The sequence below is a fragment of the Caloenas nicobarica genome, chromosome 3 (assembly GCF_036013445.1).
Source record: "Caloenas nicobarica isolate bCalNic1 chromosome 3, bCalNic1.hap1, whole genome shotgun sequence".
NCBI lineage: Eukaryota > Metazoa > Chordata > Aves > Columbiformes > Columbidae > Caloenas > Caloenas nicobarica.
The window spans coordinates 47520162-47538624 of NC_088247.1; the positions used below are offsets into that span (position 1 = coordinate 47520162).

At 38.6% G+C, this 18463-nt stretch overlaps 1 protein-coding gene across 1 annotated transcript in view; it reads right to left on the reverse strand.

The window, feature by feature from the left end:
• The window catches only part of PDSS2 (decaprenyl diphosphate synthase subunit 2), a 120206-nt gene that overhangs the window by 64183 nt on the left and 37560 nt on the right, over positions 1–18463 (reverse strand). Inside the window, exon 2 of the mRNA XM_065631304.1 lies at positions 5026–5157. Coding sequence (XP_065487376.1) covers positions 5026–5157 — 132 coding nt within the window. The remainder of the gene's footprint in view (positions 1–5025; positions 5158–18463) is intronic.

Here is an 18463-nt window from a genome sequence, read left to right on the forward strand (position 1 = left end):
CCTTAGAATTACACCTATATCCTCCTGACTACTTTGCAACCAAAGAAACTTCCAGAGAAAAAGCAACCAACGGATGAATGAACTCTCTAGTTAAGATCTGGTATTTCTTGGAGAGCTTTAAGTTGCAAATCAGTTTTTCTTTAGAGAGGGCGAGAACAAGATGACTTTGGCATAGCCATAATGACAAAGAACCCGTGAAATCTCAGGCTGTGTGATCATGTGTGTGTCTCTCCAACAAAGGGTACCCAGGTCACTTAGCAAGAAGTTACTACTGGAACAAAGCAACTGACTCATCACCATAACAAGGAGCTGGCATCTACTGCTAACTTCCACTTAAACTGGGCTTTTTTTGGAAGCAGCAACAATGATGGTTCCAAAATCATTACCAAAACACTAAGTAAAAGGAGTATACATTCCTGATCCCTGTCACTGCAGTATTACCACCACTCATCCAAGCAGCAGGAAGAATTCTGATTCAGAGACACATTTATCCAGTGATTACTTTCTTCTTGTACAAAAGCATGTTCATCTTGCAAGAGATGCATTCCTGGAGCTTTAAAGGCCAGCTGCATCATTCTGAGGGAGAAGGGGCAGGGACAAAGCCCAGCATTGATAGTACCAGTCTAACAATCTGTTTGCTGGATTTCTCAGGTTTCAGTACAGATCTGAAATAGTATTTTTTTATATTCCACTCTACACACACTTGCCGAATTCGGTAGAATAAAAAAGTCTTTGCTTGTCCACCAGTGTGGAGGCACAGACAGATTCGACTGAAAAAAGGATTATCTTTTTTCAAGCCTCTGAAAAGCATTCAAGGAAATTTGCAGAGCTGATTCAATGGATGTCAGTGCTAGAGGGTATTTTTGAAACTGGCACTCATGGCAAAAAAAAAAAAAAGGCAAAACATGAGCAAGAGAAGAAAGTAACTTGTTGTATTACAGTCAAGGATACTGAGGCCTGAAGAGATGGCATAAGTTTGTTCTTTGGTATCACTTGCCTTTTAATCTGCAATATAGAGGCTACATGAGGAACCCATTACTTAATATAAAGCCAAAGAGATTCCTCAGTCCCCACCAAGTAGTGTCTGGCAGTGTCAGATATGAACAGAAAAAGACACCCCTTTGGGTATTTAGTGAGAGGACCCAAGCCAGTCTTGGTATCTTCAGCTGTAACAATCTAGCTCCAACTATGGAGCATAAAGCTGTGTTTAGAAAATATATGAAGCTGGTGCTTCAATTAAAAACCTCATTTCCAGCAGCAAAGAACACCAAGCTCCATACTAAACTATCCAAGTGAGTTTTGCCCTGAAAGAAGGCAACAGAGAGGAGTGTCAGATCAGCATAATAACCAGTTAGGAAACAGGTCTCAAAGCTCTTACAAAGCTCTAGGCTCCCATGTCACATTGAAGGTGTTCTCTGATGCTATCAGCATGATAAATTATCATTACTTAGATTCTGCCTGAAACCAAACGTGAGTTCTATTTTCAAGACAGGAGTAGGAAGGTGTTTCAGGGAATATGGGATGCTGCACGCTTTGCTTGAGTAGAGGTGATGACATCAACCCTTACATGATACTGCTTGCACACTCTGTAGTGAGCACTGCGCTTTATCATCATATTTGCAACGCTTCTGTAGCCAAGGAAATATTTTGTTAAAAGCTAAGAGACCACCAGAAAGTTTCAACTTTAGGAAATCTGTCCGGCAGCTGAAACGGAGCTGCTTACTGTGCTGCTATTTCTCCGCTTCATCCTCTTTTGGGATCTTGGCGCTGAGCTGGCAGTAAAGTCGGGTTCTCTTCCCTGCCAACAGGAATAAAGTCAGATTGCTGGCAACACCATAGGGAGGTGGCTGTATGGAGTAAAGCGTGCCAATCAGGCTTTTCAAATACTTCCCCCCTTATCTTCAGCCTGGCTCATAAGGCAACCAGCAGTCATGACAATATCCTTACACACAATGACCCCTATGCCCCCAGCTTCAAGCGGGTAGATCACGTCTCCTGGAAGTTATGAAGTGTTAAAGCTGGAGGCAATGCCGGCCAAAGGCAGCACCATATAACTATGCTAGTCCTGTTCCTGTAACTACCTAAATAGTAATCCTCATTATTCTGGAAAAGATTGCTCTCTAGGAGCAGGCATCAATTGTGTTCCATTGTGTACCAGTAAGAAACAGATGCCAGCTAAGCAGCTAGCTAACCCATTTTTATACATTTAGGTCAATTGTCCCATGAATTGACATATCTAGAGACTGGGAGAATAGGATTAAAAAAAAAAAAAGCTATTCCAAATTCAGCTCTCAGTGTCTTTCTGTTTTAATTATAGTTATTGTATTGCTTGCTTATACTGTGATTCAAGAATATGAAATAGGGAGAAGAGGTTATGCAGAACGTGCCAGATTCCAGGATGAAGAAGTCCACCACATTTTTTGGTGGTTTTCTAAGTTAAATAATTATTGCACTGTTACACTGTCCTGGTCACAGACCATACGTTTAATGTAGTACCAGATATAGCAGACTGATGTAACCTGGCTATCCACTGTGGGACTGAATATTTAAAGAGAGCACAAAGCTGGTTCCAACACAAACAGTGGGAAAAGAAAGACTAGGCGGGTGCAATCACCAGCAAGTACTGGAACAACTTAGCTCACGCTCAGATTTCAGGAATGCGATTAATTAATCACTACTAAGTAGCCTAAAATCAAGTGAGCCATGTCCCAGCTAACAGTCCACCATATAACATTCACAGCACATAAGTATCAGGCAATGAAGATCCTCATTACAGTGCCAGAAAAAATATTTCCAGCAAAATATTATATATATAGATGAAGTAACTATATGGCACAGCAACAAAAAGAGCTGTATAGTTTACAGCTGAGCTGAAAATCTGTAAGAATCTATTTCCAAAAAATACTTCCAAATCTGGTGACATATATGAATAATAAACGATTAAGTGCATTTCTGCATTTCGTATCACTGAGGGATATACTTTGCCTTTGATATGTATGTCTAACATACACACCATATATACACTGTAACCAAGATAGTAGACAAAAATGTACTAATGGAAAATGATGCCCTTTTGTTCTTATTCAGGAGAAAGCAGTTTGTAAAACACGATTTGTAATACATAAAACAATCACAAAAACCCTTTAAGATCACAATTTTACGAGCTGTCTGTTCTCTTAGCTTTATACAATGGAGAAATCCAAATCAGAAATTCGACTCACATTTAAAGAGTGTATTTGGAAAAGTACGTTAAAAAAGGAAATGAGTCCGAAGTCAAAGGCAAAGCCCACAGTGACTTCAGTGGAGGGCAAGAACTGGCTGCTGTGGCACAAAATGGAACAACACATTGGCATTCTCCTCGTGTGCATCAGTTTGCTCGTATTTACACCGTGCTACAGACTTAAAGTGTCATTGAAAAATCCATTTAAATTAACAACTCCATAGTTATCACTTTTGCAGACAGTAAATGAACCTTAAGTGAACCTGTGTGGGCGTATTCAAAACGGCTTCATTTTTGAAGTACCTTTGTAACTCTGAACCAGATATTATAATGGGCATCGACTTGCTCAAACTTAGATTATTAGGCTAGATTTTCAGCTGGTTGAACTGGCATAGTTCCAATGATGTCCATTTACACCAACTGGCTCATTATTAATTCAAGGTCTTATTTGCTCCTTAATGAATACTTCCACCAGTCACCTTCCCACTGGCAGCTTTCAACGCTCAAATGTTACCTCCATGGTCAGAATCATCATACTCAAGAACTTAGTTATCAGAAAATAATGCTTTTTCTCTCCTTTTATGAGGCATAGTTAAGGTAAACTTTTTTAATCATTTACAAAACAAACTAAAATACCTCCTGTGCTATAATTAACTAACTAGAATTAAGCTTTCATACAGCATCATTTGCATATAAATATAAAAATTTTACAACCCTAAGGGGACGTTAAGGACAAAACAAAACAAGAATGGAATTAAACAGCTAGAGGGACAACACAGCCTTCCATAACAAACCTTTTTTGTAGCTTTGTCTTTTTTCTTACTTATTGTTATTTCTGTTTGTACCCATTCATCCATACTTTCCTTCTCTGTTATTTTAAGATACTACATATATTTTAACTTCTTTATTTTTTTTTGTCTTTTCAGTTTTACAATGCTGTCTCTGCACTTCTAAAACACATCAGGAAACGAACATGTCACTAGGTTTGTGCATCTTCATTTAATACATCAGAGCGGTCAGAAACACAATTAACTGAAAAAAAAACCCAGTTGTCTTCCCTCAACCAAGCAACACGCACGATTTTTCAAAAGGATTTCAAGAACTCAAGTTTTACGATCAGATCTCACTTATTACTTCAGTGGAACAGTTAACTGTCGAATATACAAAGGAGAGCAACCACTATTTTTGATTACTGTTGTTACCAGTACTAAGTAATCTAAATACTTTAGAAAACATTTAGGAACTCAGTGAAGCTGAATTATCTCAGTGAGAGCCTGAAGAATCTTAATGGTAGGCTCAGTAATTCTGCTGTGACACGTGGGAGGTAAAAACTTTATTTTACACTGCTGCTTCATGGGAAAATATCCTTCAAAAGGACTACAGGAAAACTTACGTGCTCAGTGAAACCAACTGGTATTCCACAAGACTGGCAATCTGACCCTGAGGTTTCAGGTAGGTAGGTGTACCTGAGTAACACCTGCATAACTCAAAATGAAAATACTCTATTAAAAAATATTTTCTAGCATCTTAACTTTTCTGATACCTAGTACCTACACTTGCAAATAACTGTCTTGATCCAAAATTCAGTTATGCCCAAAAGCCACAATTAAGATATAGGCGTGGATATTGTAAGAGCTGTGTAGGAAATGGTTTTCACTGTGGAAAAGTGGAACAAAGTTTTGTAATTAGGTAAGTACTGATTTTCCATAATTGCTGAGCAAGCCACTTAAGATGCTTCGATACCACCATGAAGTTGCCCGTCAAAGGTACCTTGGCATATCTTGCTGAAGAAGGTTACTGCATACCTGGAATAAATTCCACTGACCATGTTGTGCTGGAACGAGAGTTCTGCTGTGCTGGGTCCAGCAGCTTTGGAAATCAGCAACACAACCAAACCTCGCATCTGTAAATTATTTCGGCTGTCATACACAAAACCCCTGCAAAAAGGAAAGAAAAAAAAAAAAGCATGTTTTCACAATCTAATCATATTAAAGTGGAAAGAAAGGCTCAGATCTCAGGCTGTCATCATTTCATCAAGTTTTCAATATTCACGCTTGCATGGCAATAAGTTGCAATTATAAATAATGATCTTATGTCATCCTTTACCTGACACATACAATGAAATACTACTATTGCAGAGAAAAGCAAGTAGTGAGGATTAAATCTTGTATATTTCCAAGGAGCAGCATATGTCCTGCATTTCATGTCATGCCATGAAAAGAGTATTTCAGAACAATTCAATGTGATCTACTGTAACAGGAACATAAGAGCTTTCAGTTTGTTGTTTGAAGTACAAAAAAGCCAAAAGAAGCCTTCTGCTTCAAGAGAAGAAAGGGAATGGAGCAAAGGTACAACCAAAATCTACAACCTGCTGAAAGAAAACTCTTTAGATGAGGGTGGTTACAAACAAACCACACAACACATACAAAATGTCTAAGTATATTAGGAACAGACTTTGCAGAAACTGATGAAAGACATAAAAGAAAATTTAGAGATAAATAAAGTAGAGATGGACTGTTTAAAAAAACCCAAGCTGTTTCAAATGCTGCACCTTTAAATTCGGGGTCATAAGGAAACTGCCCCCAAAAACATCTGTTGAAAGCAATTCTCAATGATCACTTACATACACCATCTCAGAAATTAACTTGTTTTAAAGCAAGCTTAGCTTTCCTCTTTGACTGCAATGTCTCCAACCGTATCTTTCTGTCCTTGTTAAGCTACTTCTTATGTTCATCAATAAGGCTAAATAGCTAAAAGAAAGGATAATAGATTCCAGATGCTATGAAATTTGTCAACTAACTTCAGTTGATAAGAGCCAATATCTCCAATATAATCTAAATATTTGTGAAATTAATCATACGAAGAACTACATCACAGATTCCCAAGCATTTCAACTCATTTTATACCAAAGTATAATTTTAGCCCTAATAACTGAAGGAAATCAAAACAGAACTGTCTTTAAAACATCTGAATGAAAATCTAAGACATTGATCTTGGAAGTACGTTTGCATAAAGGGAATAGTAGATGCAACCTAAAGTTCCATTTGGATTTTTTGTCATTGCATTTACACCACTTCACAATGCAAGAATATCTTCAGTACCCTATTTCCTTTACACAGATACATAAACACTATTAAAATAATAATTTAAATAGCATCCTTCTGTGTGAAAGCTCTTGTGCTACTGCAAAAAAAAAAAAAAAAAAAACACACCAAAAAAACCTGAGTTGTTTTCTTGCGTCTTTACAACCTTTCCTGCAGCGATGGCGAAATGGCCCATGCCTCAAAACACTCTAGGAGAAGAACGAGAGGGTTTGCTGGTAGCTGGTACTAGACAGCCACTGGCCTTGATCTTCACACTGGGACCAATTCCAGGCGAATACTCCCCCCTCCAGAGAAGCCCTGAGCTCACACCAGAGCAGCTCCGGCCTACAAACACCCCTGATTATCAACATAGGCCAGTATGGCTTTCTACCACAACATCTTTAGCTCTGGTGGGGTCTAATGAGCCAAACGAGGCCAAGACTTTTTGTCCTGTGCTTCTCTGATATGTCCACATCCCATCTGCTTCACCTGTGGACTAAGGGACTGGCCCACCCAGGACAGGTTTGGGGTGGGGTGTACCAAGCCCGGTGGCAGTGCACCCCACACTCGCAGCAACCTGGGCAGCTGTGGTGTGGCAGAAGGTATCAACTTCTGCTAAATTTCCAAAAGAGACAACAAGCATGTATGGCCTCAGACAGTAACAGAGTTTGGTTCGACTAAGCTGAGGTTTTAAGAACCAAGTGGATACCAAACATTTCCAGTCAAAACTGAAATTTAGCCAAAAGCAAGCACTAGCCACCAATCCTAATCTGCAATAACGCAATTAAACGTCAGCCTCTTAACACAGCAGTGAAATGCAAAAAGCAATTAACACATTACCTTGCTAGCTATCTTAAAATAAACCAATTAAAATGTTTCTGAAAATCAGGAGTACATGGGTAATCAATATTTTAGTCAAGGACATTCAGCACAGATTTTAGCACATGAGATCCAAACATAATATCCTGAGGATAAACCATGCAACAGAGCCACCAGCTCTCACTTCTTGCATCCTCAAAGATCCCTTAAAAACCAACCAAAACAAATCCTGAATAAAACAGCATAAGAAACAGCGAAAGGAAGATACTATCAAACTTCCCAGAGCAGACAATGATTTCTTTCTGTAGACCAGTCCCACAGCACTTCCCAACCACTCAAACTCAGGCAGGCTTGCACAGCTCAACTCTCCCCAAGACCACACGGTGAAGTCCTGCAATGTCCACCTTTATTTTGCCTAAAGGGTACATGTAGTGAGGGATTTTAAAGAGGAGGGGACAGGTGCTTGCCTTCATTCTGTGAATTTATAACTTGCATACCTTTATTCTCATCAAGCACACAGCTAAATAACTTTTCTCACCAGATTCCAATATACAGTTAACAGAATGCAGACAAGAGAGTTAAACACTTAAATCTATGGATTTCCAAAGTCGGAGCCATAATGAACATTAAACTACCCATGAAAAAAACCTAGAAAATACATATGATGAATAATATATAGTGCGTATGTATCCTGTATACAGAATTCATAATTGTTTGTGGTGGTGGAAGTACTTCTCTGGCTTGAACTTCAGTTGACCACATTACTCACAAGCATACAAGATACACAGATGATGCAATAACATTCAAATATATTTCCTCAACACTATCTACAATTCCATTATTTTTAAAGAAGAATGGTTTTAGAGGGAAAAAACACCCACCACAAATCACTTTTCCCCCCATATGTATGCTGGCAAAAATCAGCACGCCTTACTTAATGCAGGATCCTGTGAGAAATTAATAACACTTAAAAAAACCCAACCAAACAAAAAACCAACACCAAAATACAGCAAATTATGGTGATACTTTCAACAATCAGAACACTTCATTTTTTTATGCCAGGTGCTCTACAGCTTGCCAAGGGACAGGATATAACAGAAGTAGAGAAGAAAGGTATTCAGCACAGAATGAGAAAGCACTGGCCTTTAAATAAGCCTCTGCCTAGACAGACACCACTAGAAGTGAAGCACTGCAGTGCTTTTACCTGATTCAGACTAGGTGTGGAACAGAAGGAGAAAATTACCTGTCCTGAAAATACTCAGTTTCACAGCAGTAACAAAAACAAGTGTTGAGAGCTGTTCAGGGGAGGACACCACGGGCAAAGCAAGCCTGGCATTCCTAGCAGAAAACTACTAATGAGAAGTGCAGCTGTGGGTGGGGAGAGGAACAGGACATAAAAATTAAATAGTGTAATAATAAGGAGCAACATGTCTGTCATTTCTACACCTAATCATACAGCCTATGTGTGACATCTGGTTTGGATGTAATTTTAGACAGGATTTTCTATGAATTACCAAAGCAGTAGTCAAAGTCTAATTCCATTCAGAACACGACTGAAGTTGTGCTACTGACATGTAACACATCCACACTAAAGCCAACCGCATTAGACTTGAAACAAATAAAGCCTACGGTGATCATCCTTTAGACACCAGAAACTACTGCAGCTACTTGACATGGCTTCAGGGGTCATATTCACATTCTGAATTAAGCTCCCAAGAGATACTCTGCATAAGTAACAGCTACACGAAAGTCTTCCAGATGGTGCAATTAGTCTTGATGGGGATGTGGCAGGAGACAGGTGCCTCTAGGGAAAAAAGTGAACTAAAAGGAAACCAAGTGAAACTGTGCACACACACACAAAAAGATGCATCGAGCTGAGACTCCTTTGAAAAACCTCTGCTGAACACCGCAAGTACATGCACAGGGTACCCAAGAAAGAAACATTAGCTTCATTTTGCTTGCTCTAAGTTACAGGCTGGGTATCTTCCAAATTACATTGTTTATCCTCAGGGGACCGCATACCAAAAAAAGGCAGGAAAGTCAAACACTTCTACAATTGAATTTTGCAAAACACTAAGAATTTGGTACACAAACACACATTTTTCTAAATATTATCCATGTGACAGATTATCCATGTGACAGAAAAACCCATTTGAAAACTAGCAGATTCACAGTTTAAGATACAGAACACTGTTCACAAAAAAATCCATCGTGCAGCGCAGGGGAGAAGCACCCGGCTCTGACACATGCGCTGTGTGACACTGTACAGGCACCAGACACTCACACCACCCACTCAAGCAATGACACTGGCTAATAGCTAATGTGCTGCAAATTACACCTCCTACTACCAGAGTCCGTCTGCTGCAGAGAATAAATCAAGCAAACATGAGCATTTCACTTAATGCTTTGTGTATTTCTCCACATGTGCAGCCATTTCAGTAGACTTTGCAGTTAAAATATTAACCTCCAGTAATTGTCAGGTTTAACTCCATCAGTAATTTACACTTTCATTAAAAAAAAAAAAAATCAACTATTTATTGCAAGCACCATACATATTTTTGAGCAATCTTGACTAAATACTGCAAAGATTTTAAATTATTCGCAAGAGACAAAAACCAGCTAATGATCTTACCACTTTTTTCATTAAGTAAACTCTGAAATTAAACACTAGAGAGGAAACATAGCAAATACAACAGTTACTGTAAGGACAAGAGGGACATGGGGCAAATTTCATGGCACTGAAAAAAAAAAAAATGTACGGGCAACTGTGAAGTCAACTGACTCTGCAAGGGGGTGTAGCAGAAGAGAGCACGCTGATGGGTAGTAGTCCTAGTTTACAGAATCATAGAATGCCCTGAGCTGGAAGGGACCCACAAGGATCATCGAGTCCAACTCCTGTCCCTGCACAGGACAACCCCACAGTTCACACCGTATGTCTGAGGGTGTTGTCCAGTCTCTTCTTGAACACTGCCGGGCTTGGGGCCGTGACACCTCCCTGGGGTGCCTGTTCCAGTGCTCCAGCACCCTCTGGGGGAAGAACCTTTTCCTGATGTCTTAACCACTAAGAATACAGAACACATTTCCCTTCAAAACAGATGTGAGAAGCTATTCTGGAAGGGTCAAAAAGAAGTTGTTAAATGTTTAGTCAAATGTTTTTAGTATTTCCCCAATGTTCTGGATCTGCAGCCCTTCACCAGTTACCGTGGCAGCCCACAGAGCTCCTCCACTGTGGTCCAGGGTGTGCTCCGGCCACCGGCCTGCTGGTAGTGGCTGAAGGGAACAGACTCCTGGTCTCCTCACCTCTGCTGGCCATTTTTTTTTTCCTTCCTTTCCATGCATTTTATTTGTTTCAGGTCATACGTGAGGTCTGTTTAGCTACAAGGGGAAGGAAAACAGGGAGAGATGTGAGGTGGTGATCAGCCATTCCTCTGCTTTCCCACTTCAAATGTCAAACAAAAGGAGGGAAGAAAACTCACCACCTTTTCACACAGCTCTAATGAAAAGCAGCTGGGAAAGCCTGTAACACAACCAAAATCAATTATGCTGATGAAGAAGATTTATAAGTCTGGGATAATGTCATTGAAAATACTGGCTAGTTTTAGCCTGCAATATAAACTCTTCCGAAAAAGAAACCCCTCTATTCAAACTGACAATCCCAGATGTGACAATATAAATACAATTTAAAATCTGTAACATCTTGGGAGAAAAACATCTATTTTGTTCAATATAGACGGGTTTTCAAGATGCACTCATGGTTACAGGTGCAGGTACATTTTGGAAAAAAAGAAACCAACAAACCACAAGCAACACTTTTTCAAAATTAATTATAACTGACAATTCTATATCTAGCACTACAGGTAAGGCACGTAGCTATTTGGTAAGATTGTCAGCTTCCTTATTAGAAATGCAAGAGTTCTACCAGCCTCGGGGCTTTTATCCAATTTGCTTTATTAATGACTTGTCAGAAGTAAATAAGAGAAAACTCTCTGACATATTCATTTTTTAAATGCATGTTAAACCACTGTATTATAGATGCACTTCTATGAATCATAGGATTCACCACATGACCATACGATCACACTCAAACATGTATACATCTAAATACTCTGAGCATTCAATTTTATATATTTGGTATATGCTAACAGCAGTTTATAGAGACTCATTTTCACCTGCTACTCAAGTTTCAAGTATACATTAAGTACCTTTCTGCACAACATATCTTCAAAATACATTTCAAACCCTGGTCAATTCCAACATCCACAGCTAGATCTGTAGAGGGAGATCAGCCTTGTCATGACACATGTTTCGAGCGCAGTTCAGCGGGAAGGGGGGAAGAGAAGCTTACTTCACAGGGGGGAAAACAGAATTTAAAAATGGGATTTAAATTAAATATCCAGCTGACAGGAAATGATAGAAAGAGGGATGCTCTTAAACCCACGAGCCATCTCAACTTAAAAAGCCCACTGAAGGCTGTAGATGAGAACGTGTGCATTTCAGAAACCTACTCCTGGGCTTTGATGACTAAACGTGTCTTTGCATATGAAAAATAAGTTTTGGGGTTAGAGGAATTTCTTTACCTGAAAAACAGGGTTGTGATGGGGATGGGGCTCATTAGTGTTATGTAACTGTCTAGTAATCAAAGGGTTTATCGAGTTAGAGCAGACCTGTGTAATGGGTCAGGCCAGGCTTGGGGGAGTCGACGTTCAGGTCGTACTTTGTGGGAACGTTCTCTTATGGCAGGAGGCAAAGGAGGCCTTCCTAAGAGCACTGCTGCTCTGCCTGCAAACGAGAGGTCTCAACCCATTAGCTCTGTGAAGCCAATCACAAAGAAAACACAAAATATGACAGACAAAAACCAAAAAGGACTCTGGTTTGAAGACGACAGAGGCCTGTCTCTGCACTGGCTTTTCATCCAGAGCCACAAAGAAATAATAAAAAAGGCAATTTAGAAGTAGTGTGGCCTTCACTTACGATTCAAAGCAACTTTTGAATCATTTCGACAACCGCATGGTGTGATGCTAAGACTAAGCCAAGATCGTAGCTTAATCATGAGCAAAAGAATGGTTGCGGCCCTGTGAGAAAGTACTTGCCTGAAAACAGTCTACAGCTGCACCCCTATAGGCACAGCCATTGAACAACTTATACAGACAATGTTGTGTCTGTGCTTCCATTTGCCTAGCAGTCTTAGGAATACTTTATGAATTGCAACTGAAGCAGCCAGTGAAAAACAGGCCTCAAAATGCTCAGTTCCACAAAAGCTGCGTTTTTCAAGATGCAGAGAACTTCATACATTTGGGTAACTTTTCTTGCATTTATGAAGTCTCAGATCTGGAGAGAGGGACTAAAGTTCACTCAACACACACTTAAAATATCGCTTGTATGAAATTTAGGTATTCAAGTGTCCCAGAAATCCACATAAGGCGTGTCTTAAAAATATTAAATATATTCTTCACAAACTGCATAGAAACATGCCAACATCTCAGCTGAGTGACTCCATGAGAATAGAAAATAGCTGCTCAGTTTTCACAGGATTTGGCTTACAAAGAGAAACATTTCTTAACCAAAGGTGAAAAATTCCATGCGAAGTTTCATTACTCTATTGCTTATTAAATGTGATCTTTGCAGGGACCGAGAGTGTAGAAAACTATGCTTAAAATGGCAGGAGGCACACAGAACTTGGGGTCAATTGCATCATTCCCAGAACTAATTTATCACAAGAGAAAGTCTCAAGACATAACTTTTTTAAGGATTTCTACGAGAAGTTGGAGCACCCTTCAAGATCAGAAGGAAGACTGATCTCTTTCTGGATGTACCTATTTCTTCAGGCTTTAGTATATATCCCACATATTGCAGTACTTTCAAGAAGAAAATTCCAAAACCCCTTTAAACACAGCAATGATGCTTCTAGGAAAGATAGAAGCCAGAAGGTTAAATAAAGTTGTGGAGATTCAAGTGGGCAAGATCCCACAAAAATCAAACCTTAAAGATGAAGTTTAAGAAACAACAAGTTTTTGGGCAGGTGCAAAGCAAATACCAATCCTTGGCTTTGGTTACTTGCAGTTCATTGTACTTAGGCAATTACAGCTCCTAGAAGCCAACACAGCCTTTGAATTCTTGAAAGAAAAAAAAAGTCATTTTCCCTGGAGTCTGGAGAACCCTTTTAGACACTCATATCAGTCTACCATCCACTGCTACTAGGTTTACCAAGTTTCCCAAAGGCAGAGGTTATTTGAATCACTGCCATAAAGATCAGCTACATACCTGCATATTATTTTACAGAGTTTTTTTTTAATGTATTTACTTCCTTTAGGGTAGGTTATCCCTTACGTTCAATGGGAGTAGTTGCTGTTAAAGAAAATAACAAACAAAACCATTCTAAACTCCCATTTTTCTGCAAAACTTATGACCAGCTAAGGATGAAGAGGAAAAAAAGTTTTGCTTGGTAAGAAGAATGGAACCACCAACTTTTTCACTTGAATGAAGACGCACAGTAACAGTTTGAAACTAAAGTTTCAAAAGAGCTGGTTTTAGATTGCATCGTCATTTAAGATCTGAAAAGAGTTCATTATGGACACTATAAAAATAAAGGGCAGCTATAACCAGACATTCATCTCAAATATATTGACTATTCAGAAAAAAATAATTCTTTTGTTTTATGTTTTTTAAATAATTTTACCCTCTACCCATCAGATCTTACAAGTGGTAGAGGCGACGCAAAAAGGACTACCTTAAAGATGACACTAAAGACACCACACAGAAAACAAACCACCAAAATGTATTTTTAACCCGACTGCGAGTCTCCACTGTTTTTCCTGGTCAGTGTTTGACTTGATCTTGGAATGTGATGTGGATAGCACGCAGGCAAACACCAAAAAATGCAGGTAGTGTCTGAGTGAAATTACTCTGACCACGAGTAGCTCGCAGGTCTGGCACCCTTATTTTTCTAACCACAAATACTTAAACAGAAGCCTAATTTTTGTGTGTCTGATTTCTTCATCAATATTTACTTTATTTAAGCTCTGTGGGAGGTCTAGCACCACAGTGTCAACCAATATCAACAGGTCTCCTCAAGCACAAGACTACCTTTTTGAAAACAGGCTCTCTCTCAGAAGCAGGAATATTCTGCTTCGTAAAAGCAACACAAATATTTTGGAAGAGTTCTGTGAATGACAGAAATATTATTAGCTTCACAAGGCTAATGAATTCAGACACCTCTGGAGGTCCAGTGCCATTTCAGCAATATTGTAATTGTAAAGCCTGTCATAAAAATGTATTTTGCATTAAATAAACTGTACTAGGGAAATGCAACAATGAAATAGGTCAACTCCTGGCCATTATCTCTCTCTGAAAATGCTCACAGCAAGTTTTACAAATGGATGAAACATAAAAAGGCAAAAATGTTAGGATATGTATTGTCATTACTGAATGATCTAGGAAGCTCTTTTTAACCTTCTGTACTCGACAATATTTCTAAATAACAACTTAACTGATCTTCAACATTATTCAGATGAGTTGATTATAAATATTTATTCCTTAGAAACACTGAAGGCTCTTTACTAGTGGTGAAAAAGAGGTTCCAAATTTTGTACTTCAATGGATTGTTCTCACTTAAAGTAAGTAGTTTAAGCCAAATATACACCAAGAGTCCTATAAATACAAATCTTCCTTTTAAATAGAAAGAAATAAAAATGGTTCTAAGTGGTTGAAAACCGACCAGCACCATTAGTCCAAATGCAGCACCTCTACGTGTGTCACTACCTACTAGAGAGAAGTGGTTATACGCAGCAGAAGCCTTTTGTAAACTGGTGGGGGAAAAACACACCTTAAAACATCATGGATAATTAGGACAGAATGCAAGGCAGTAATATGTACATACTGTCACAAATGGGAAGAAATACAAATATTCCCAGATACTATGACAAATGTATATACTTCTAAACACCATACACTGAGGGCTTTTCAATGGTTTATTTCAAGTAAGGAAAAAAAAACCCCACAACACAACAAACCCGCCACACAACAAAAACCAAAACCCAAACAAACAAAACCCAAACAAACAAAACCCAAACAAACAAAACCCAAACAAACAAAACCCAAACAAACAAAACCCAAACAAACAAAACCCAAACAAACAAAACCCAAACAAACAAAACCCAAACAAACAAAACCCAAACAAACAAAACCCAAACAAACAAAACCCAAACAAACAAAACCCAAACAAACAAAACCCAAACAAACAAAACCCAAACAAACAAAAAAATCAAAACACACAAAACCCAAAACCCAACAAACCAATTTTAAGCCAATACTGGAGAGTACAGACAAACCTAGTCCATAACTTGTACCAGTACTATCTTCATTTGATATTTTTCTCTAGATTACTCATTCTAGAGAGTCCTTTTTCAATGAGACCCAGGTAACTGGCTGATAGTTAAGATTAATCTGGGCTTTCTTAGGTAAGAAGTATTTTCAATGTGACCTCCACCCAAATATCATAGTTCTCACTCTGCTGTGTCACAATCAGGCTTGTTCATCTAAACAGGAAATCTCCTTTACAAAGATGAACATGAAACCCAAATGATATCTGCCTCCTTTTCCTGGATCATTGCTAAGCGTCAAATAAGCTCATTAAGGTACCAGCGACACACTTTAAATTTACAAAGTCATGAAATAAGATATAGCGCAAAAATACTGAAAGCATTTTACAGCAAAGCAACTGTTAGGGGGAAAAAAATCACTGCAAAACTTTCAAGATTTTCTATTATTTTTCCCTCAGAAAAGACAAGACTTTATAAGGCTTGAGATTTTAAGCAAGCGCGTGTGGTTTTGGAAATGCTGGTTTCCACGGCAACCAGTAAGGTCTTCTTTATATAGCATTATAAACAGATGGTAAAGACCAGTCATGTTTGCTTCTTTGCCAACATATCAATAGAACTGCTGTACTACTCTATCTTGTGTATTAGAGTTATTAAGTAACTTGGGTATTTGAGCAACAAAGTCTACAAATCAGGCTTGCTTAACTAGTAGCTTTTTTTTCCATAAACACATGAAGATTCTCGACAGTAAAGACACTGTAGTCTACATAGTCAGATTTCTCTGGCAAAGCTTTTTATAAATGTTTTCTCAGCACTTGCCATGCAGGGTACATTACTACCACAAATATGAACCTGACAGGGATTAAAATAATGAATTCAAATAGGAAATAGAAATGTGACTATATTTACACCCACTGGTATTAAAGTGTGCTTTAGAATTAAGTTTTTGTTGTATTACATTTGGAATTATTCAGAGAAGATATAGCAAACTGTAAACTCAACTTCATTATGTCATAATAAAGTGAGATTATCCTTGCAGGTGATTTGTAAAATTAAAAAAAAAAAAAAATCTCTGCATTTTAATCTTTCAGTTGTAGCTATGGCACATCATGTACAAGTGTTCTTATTTAATTGATGGCTGGAAGTATCAAGATAATTTAATTTAGTACCTCTCTGGAGAAGTCTGAAGTACTAACTACAAACAGACCAAGCTAACATAGATTTTTGCCATTGCATCCATCTTATTCCTCCGGTGTGTTAGCTGTTTAATACATTTCATGTCATAAATCAGAAAAAAAAAAAAAAAAAAAAAAAAAAGAGTAGCAGAAAGACAGAAGCAGAACTCCCATCGGGTTTACTGACTGCACACCAGGAGCCCAAATTACACGTCTTAGATCAAAGTATCATCTGTATTCAGATTATAAATTACTTTATTACCAAATTATTAAAAACATCAATAATTCTGACCCAACTCCCACTGAAATTCATGCCATTTCAATCAGTGCTAGCACATAAAGTTCCCACAAAATTGTTAACAAAAATAAACAATAGAGAATTTGAGAATTTGGTGTTTTTTCACTAAGCTATAGCATCTCAAGGACAAATGTAATAGCTAAAAAACTATCTTTTCTTTACCTCAAATACAAAATTCCAAGTCTGTTCCTATGCAATCTGCTACCAATATCACAGCAGTTATCACTAATAAGCTTGAGATTCAAGAGAGTCCCCACACAACCCAGAGCTCTCAAAAACCACTCAACTTGATAAAATAACCAATAATACATTTTGGAAAAATGTGAACTACTAAGGATGTGGATATGTTTGGCGAAGATTAAGAGCATAACAAACATTCCATATGCACAGAGCAGCCAGAAATGCGCTAGGGTATGGGCGAGAAGTCTTCCTGCACATCAAATGGGACCGCATTAAGTGACAAGTTCAACTGGTAATCGCTTTTTTTTGTTCCTAGCTTTATATTTATCTATTTGATACCAAGCAAATGATACACAAGTACATTTTAACAGTGGGGTCCATTCTGCCAAAACCCAACAGTTTCCAACAGTGCTTAAACTGTAGATACGTAACAGCACTTAGCATAAAATTCCTAGCTCGGTTTAGTTGCACAAGCACGTTCAGAAGTACGCACACATTCAGATGACAAGAAGTCCCTGTTGTTGTCTGTGTCTTCAAGGATCAAGCTACTGCCAAGTGTTGTGACCAACATTCCAGCAATTTCAATACATTTTTTGTCATTTTAGGATACTGTTGTTCACCTGCTGGCTACACCAAAACCCACCTTTTCCATGCTCCAGGTTATTTAGCTCCACCATAACATAAATCCAGCGTTAATCTCTACATTTGATATACGAATTTGATCAATATCAGGTGGAGGAGCATGACGTTAGGGAACATTTAAACAAACTAGATGTGTGCAGGTCAATGGGATGCAGCCGCAAGTGCTGAAGAAACTACCCAATATTACTGACAGGTCACATCATAATCTTTAAAAAGTCATGGTAATCAGGGAACATTCCCAAGGACAAGAAGAAAGCGTCACTCTTACCCTCAAGAAAGGTAAGGAAGAAGCTGGAAAACTATAGGATGGTCAGACCCAATCCCTGTGAAGGTAATGGAGCAAGTAACCCTGGAAACAATTTTGAAAACACGTGAGGGACAAGATCCTGATCAGCAGTAGTCAGCATGGATTATGAAGGGAAAAAAAAAAAAAAAAAATCACACCTAACCAACCCAATTGCCTTCTACAGTGAGAAGACTAGCTCAGTGAATGAGGGGAGAGCAGCAGATGATGTGTGTCTCAACTTCAACAAGACTTTCAACACTGTCTCCCCCAACACCCTCATATATAAACTGATGAAGTATGAGTAAGTGAACAATGAGGTGGATTGGAAACCAGCTGAACAGCTCGGTTCAAAGGGTTGTGATCAGCTGTAGGTCAGTGATTAGTGGTGTACCCTAGAGGGTGAAACGGGGGCTAATACTGTTCAATGTCTTCGTTAATGGCCTGG